Source organism: Sardina pilchardus, chromosome 3, assembly GCF_963854185.1.
Source record: "Sardina pilchardus chromosome 3, fSarPil1.1, whole genome shotgun sequence".
NCBI lineage: Eukaryota > Metazoa > Chordata > Actinopteri > Clupeiformes > Clupeidae > Sardina > Sardina pilchardus.
In genome coordinates, this window is record NC_084996.1 from 15274391 (window position 1) to 15279390 (window position 5000).

The following is a 5000-nucleotide window of genomic DNA, read 5'->3' on the forward strand; positions in this document are numbered from 1 at the left end:
AAATATGATAGCGGAGCTATTTCCCTCGCTTATTTAATGTGCAGGACAACACAACCTCTTACACTCCTGCCAGTCCCTGGATGCTGCGCACATCGGGATTTCAAAAGAAAGAGAAAACATCCACATTGAAAGTCTCTCGTTTGCACACACTCTCTCCCTCCCTCTCCCACACACACACACACACACACACACACACACACACACACACAAAGCACTACTGAGACTTCCCCTGTTATGCCCTTTGATTATCACAGCAGATGGAGAGATAAAGCTTTTAACCTGTTTTTTTTTTCTCTCCTTCTCTCTCTCTCCCCCCCCACCCTCCCCCCTCCCCCTTTGCTCCACAGGGTAACCAAGAGGCCGCCAACCCCCCAGAAGCGATGGCCCAGCCCTACACCCCGGCGCAGTACCCACCGCCCCCCCCACAGAACGGCATGCCGGCGGAGTTTGCGGCGGCGCACCCGCTCCCGGCGCAGGACTTCACGGGCCAGAGCCGGGTGCCGGAGCACGCGCTCACCCTCTACACGCCCACACAGACGCACAGCGAGCCCGCCGGCAGCGACAGCAGTCCGCCCCTCATCAGCGCCAATCCCGCCAACGCCCCTGTGAGTCCCTCTGTCTGTCCGTCTGTCTGTCTGTCTGTCTGTCTGTACTGAGTTTCTCTCTGTGAGATCCTCTCTGTAGCTCCCACACCATCACACCACCAGTGTCACTCAGTCCCCTCGCAAACACACACACACACACACACACACCCTAAGAGCAGCCTGTTTGTCAGCCAGCCCCCACCTCCACTTCTCTCCCTTCTCCAACCTCTGTCTCAGTCTTTCATAGAATCTCTATCATAGTCTCCTACTCGCAGGCTCTGTGTTTTTTTCACCTAGCTCTCCACCTGCTCTCCTCCCTGTCTCTCCTCTGCTTCTTTCCCTCCTGCCCCAGTCTCCATCACTCTGTTTCTTTCCCTCCTGCCCCAGTCTCCATCACTCTTTCTCTCTCTCTCTCATCCTCCCTCCTCTTGTCACCCAGCTAGATGAAGCCGGGTTAATGGCCTCATTTTTGTTTACTTTGCCTATTTTAATTACGTCACAGCGGTTCTAAGTAAAGTGGCTCAGTGGCGCCGTGCCATCATGTTGAGTCATTGTAGCCACCTGCCGATATTACTCTGCAGTCTTTTCCATTTGCAAAAAGCGATCTGACTGACTCACGGCTCCAGAGCTGAGTTACGGTAGCACCTAAACCCTACATCTTTCAGTTATTCACTCTGCTCTATGTGTCTGATATCATTACATCAATTTCTTTTTTTCCCCCTCTATTTTTCTTTTTTTTGTTCCCCTGGGTCAGTCCTAGTTTATCAGGGGTTGCAGGTATATAGGTACCATAAGCCCGAGTCCACGTGGGCTTAAGTGCATAGTCATGTATATGATCAATATTTCATAGTATTTAGCATGGAATTATTTAGATCCATATGGATAGGAAGGTTAATTTTATGCCAAATGTATTCTTAATTCATAATTAAAGTCTAGGTCAGCAAAAACCAACAGGACCTCTTGCAAACATGCCTGCAGACTGCAGTTACTGGGTAAAAAAAAATGTTGGTTTACAGGAGGCACTCTAGGGCCAAACACGTCTGGGGTGTCCGCTCGGGAGCTCTCCCAACAACTCTGGACCATCAAAGCTTTTTTTGTTGCTGCTTTCACTGCCAGTTGGATCACTGATGTGATGCAAAGCAGCCAATGGTTGGTATAGCAACCATAGTCTAGTCCACCGTGAGCATGGCTATTTGTGATGTTTGCATCACTCTGCAATGCTACAGTAGTTGGGAAAAAGTTGCTTTTTAGCTAGATTTAAAAACAACTGGGAAGTATTGTACACTATAATCTAATAGCTCAGCTTACCTCATTGATATAACCCTAAATGTTCTGATTTGTGAGGTGTTTTACGTGGATTTTGAAATGGCCTCATGTGTTTGAATAATCAACATACTCTCATGTCACTCATGACTGCTGTTGTGCTGGGAGAATCCCTTACCTTGAATTAATGGGTCACTAAATGGCATAATAATGAACTATCATATGCAACAATGAAAAAGAGAATAATTTTAGGATTATTTGAGCTCAACAATTAGTGAACATTTTAAAATTCTATGATGATGATGAAATTATGAGTACACATTTTGTTATATTACTTACATAACAACCCTGTTAATCTTTTAGACCGTTAAACGTTTGACAGGAATATTATTCTTTTTGTGGCATGTTAAAATAAAGAGAAAGCTTTATTTGTTATTTGTAAACACGCGCATCTGTCATCCCCACTTTTGTGTCAAAACATTTAAATGGGAAGCATCACCTCCTGAGTGTGCGGGGCCAGAGGGCTGAGTTAGAATGCAAAGACTCTGACACTGACACACAAAAGCCACCGAGGTGCAGGCTGGACGCTACAGGGTATGCGTCTAACCCCGCCGTAAATCCAATTTCAGTGGAGGCATTCAGGAGAAGTGAGAGAGGGGGGAGAGAGAGAGAGAGAGAGAGACAGAGAGAGAGAGAGAGAGAGAGAGAGAGAGAGAGATGCCTATTCCGGAGCAGCCAGGCGCGCAAGGAGCAACGGTAAACCAGAGGTTTTTCATTTATTCGGGCCGGTGAGATTCTACATGCTGTCGACATAAATCATTTAGGTCTTCTGAACGGTGGTTTGCCTAATCTATTTTAGCCATGTGGTTTTTTGGGGTTTTTTTTTCGTTGTGTATGTGTGTGTATATATGTGTCTGTGGTGGTCTCTGTCCCCTCAGGTTAGTCAGTCTCACACCCTGCCTGCAGTCCTGGCCTCGCAACACCCCCTCTGTGCACAGGTGTGTGTGTGTGTGTGTGTGTGTGTGTGTGTCTCTGTCTGTGGCGCGCTGCGGTGGCCTTTGATCAGAGGCAGATAAGCGCCTCTGGAGACAGCATCAGTGTCATTTCACAGGCCGCTTACCTGGCGGCGCCGCTACTTCATCCATTCATACAGTACAGTGCGCCGCCGCATCAGAGCAGCGCCGAGCTCCCTCACAGCCCCCGTCATCTATCACAGCGCCGGGCCGCAGGACAACACCTCCGCTGGGCAGCAGGGGCGAGGGCGGTCAGACAGCGGGCGTCACTGTCCAAACACCAGAGCGCAGCACACAGCGCAGCGCTGGCGTAGCGGAGCCGCTCTTTCACCGAGGAACACCGCTGGACGCGGCTGCTCGGGCCGTTCTTGCAGGGAAGCTCCTATAGCTTTCCCGTCGTGCCGGACGGCTTTCTCCGAGTCGAGCTGAAGGCTTTCAAAGCACAGTTGTTTTTTTAAGCCTGGCACGCCTCATTCACTTCACATCACCTCGCAACCCAGCACAGCGCAGGACAGTACAGTACAGTACAGTACAAGTGAAGCCCACCCAGAAGAGCACAGCCCAGCACAGCACAGCAGACCTCCCTCAGACCTCAAACAGCGCTCAGCACCTGGTCCAGCCCAACTCAACCCGGGCCGAGCTCTCTCACAGTACCACTCCCTCACCACCACACAGAGAGCGGCAGGCCCTGTCTTCCCCTCCCTCTCTCCCTCTCCCACACACATGCTTTCTTTTACTTTCTGTCTTTTTCGTTTTTTCCTCCCGCTTTCTCTCTCTGTCTTTGACAGTGTCGACTTGTCAGCCCCCCCCCCCCTCCTCCAGCGATCCACAGAGGAGCCTGAGCAGGAGTCAGGAAGTGCGTGGTGGTGCGAGGCAAGAAAAGAGAGCGCGTATAAATAATAGATATTCTATATATCTAACCTCGGATTCACCCCCCGTACTGCAGGTGGTCGGGGATAAGAGGGATGTTGGCTTAACTGAAGTGAGCTGGGGCCGCTGAACAGGCTTGATAACAGTCTCCTGAGGGAAATCTCACTCCAGTCAGACCCCTCGTCCACCCCAACCCCACCCCAACCCCACCCCTCCTCTCCCCGCACCGCACCGCACCCCAGGCCGACCCCACCCCAGTCCACCGCTCTTCACAAATACAGTCGGAGCGCAGATGAGGGGTCACGACTCGTCCGGCAGGGATTCCGGTTGGTGCCGGAGGGGTGGTGGTGGGGGGGGAGCGCCACGCTCGTTTTTTTCGGTGTGTCTGAATTGCAGTGTCATTCTGGCGCGATGGGGTTGGGTGCCGTAAGGCGCTGCAGAGGAGCGAAATTAGACCGTAGATTTATGGTAATTTAATGAAGGGAGATGAAAGTTTAATTTCAAAGCAAAATCCCGAGAAGTTGGGGCGCGCTACATCTCCCGCGCTCATCACACACACACACATTTGTCTTCCGCCACGAGACCGTGATTATTCTCTTTCTCCCTCGTTCTCCTCATTCCTCCGTCTCTTTCTATCTCTCCGTCTGTTTGTCCTCAGCCTGTCTGCGCTCACCATTTTGATTTCATTTAATCTCTGCCTGCTGTGAGGAGAGGCTGGAGGTAGCTTTTTTGGCGAAGACAAGATGAGAGACGGCTCTCTTCTGTATGTCGCTATAATTTCTCTCTCTCTCTCCTTCTCGCTCCCTCTCTTTCTCTCTCTTCTATGCCCCTGTGTGTGTGTGTGTAGTCCACTAGCCTTGCTCTCTGGCTTTGATTAAAGGCAGCCCGTAGGGCGAGGGTCTGAGCTCAGCCAGACTCACATGTTCGCTCCTCCTCCTCCTCCTCCTCCACCTCCTCCTCCTCTTCCTCCACCTCCTCCTCCTCCTCGTCTTCCTCCTCTATGCTCCTCCGCCTCCCACACACGGGATGGCGCATCTCTCAAGACGGTATTTAATGGCTGACGCATAGCCTGCTTCACACCGGCTGCTTGTTTTGTACAGATGAGTACCTGCGTGTTCGTGTGCCGTATATGCCTGTTTTGTTTATTTGCAGAGATGTGTGTAATTATGCATGTTGCGCGCGATTACATGTGTGGCACCACATGAGTGAGCGTATGTGTGTATGTGTCTGTCAGAACATGGCTGTGTGTGTGTGTGTGTGTGTGTGTGTG

General features: G+C 50.9%; 1 protein-coding gene across 4 annotated transcripts in view; it reads left to right on the forward strand.

The window, feature by feature from the left end:
* The window catches only part of rbfox3a (RNA binding fox-1 homolog 3a), a 354038-nt gene that overhangs the window by 306066 nt on the left and 42972 nt on the right, over positions 1 to 5000 (forward strand). For all 4 annotated transcript variants that reach the window (XM_062532057.1, XM_062532056.1, XM_062532059.1 and 1 more), the window contains one exon: positions 348 to 605. In XM_062532057.1, the coding sequence (XP_062388041.1) occupies positions 348 to 605 (258 nt within the window). The remainder of the gene's footprint in view (positions 1 to 347; positions 606 to 5000) is intronic.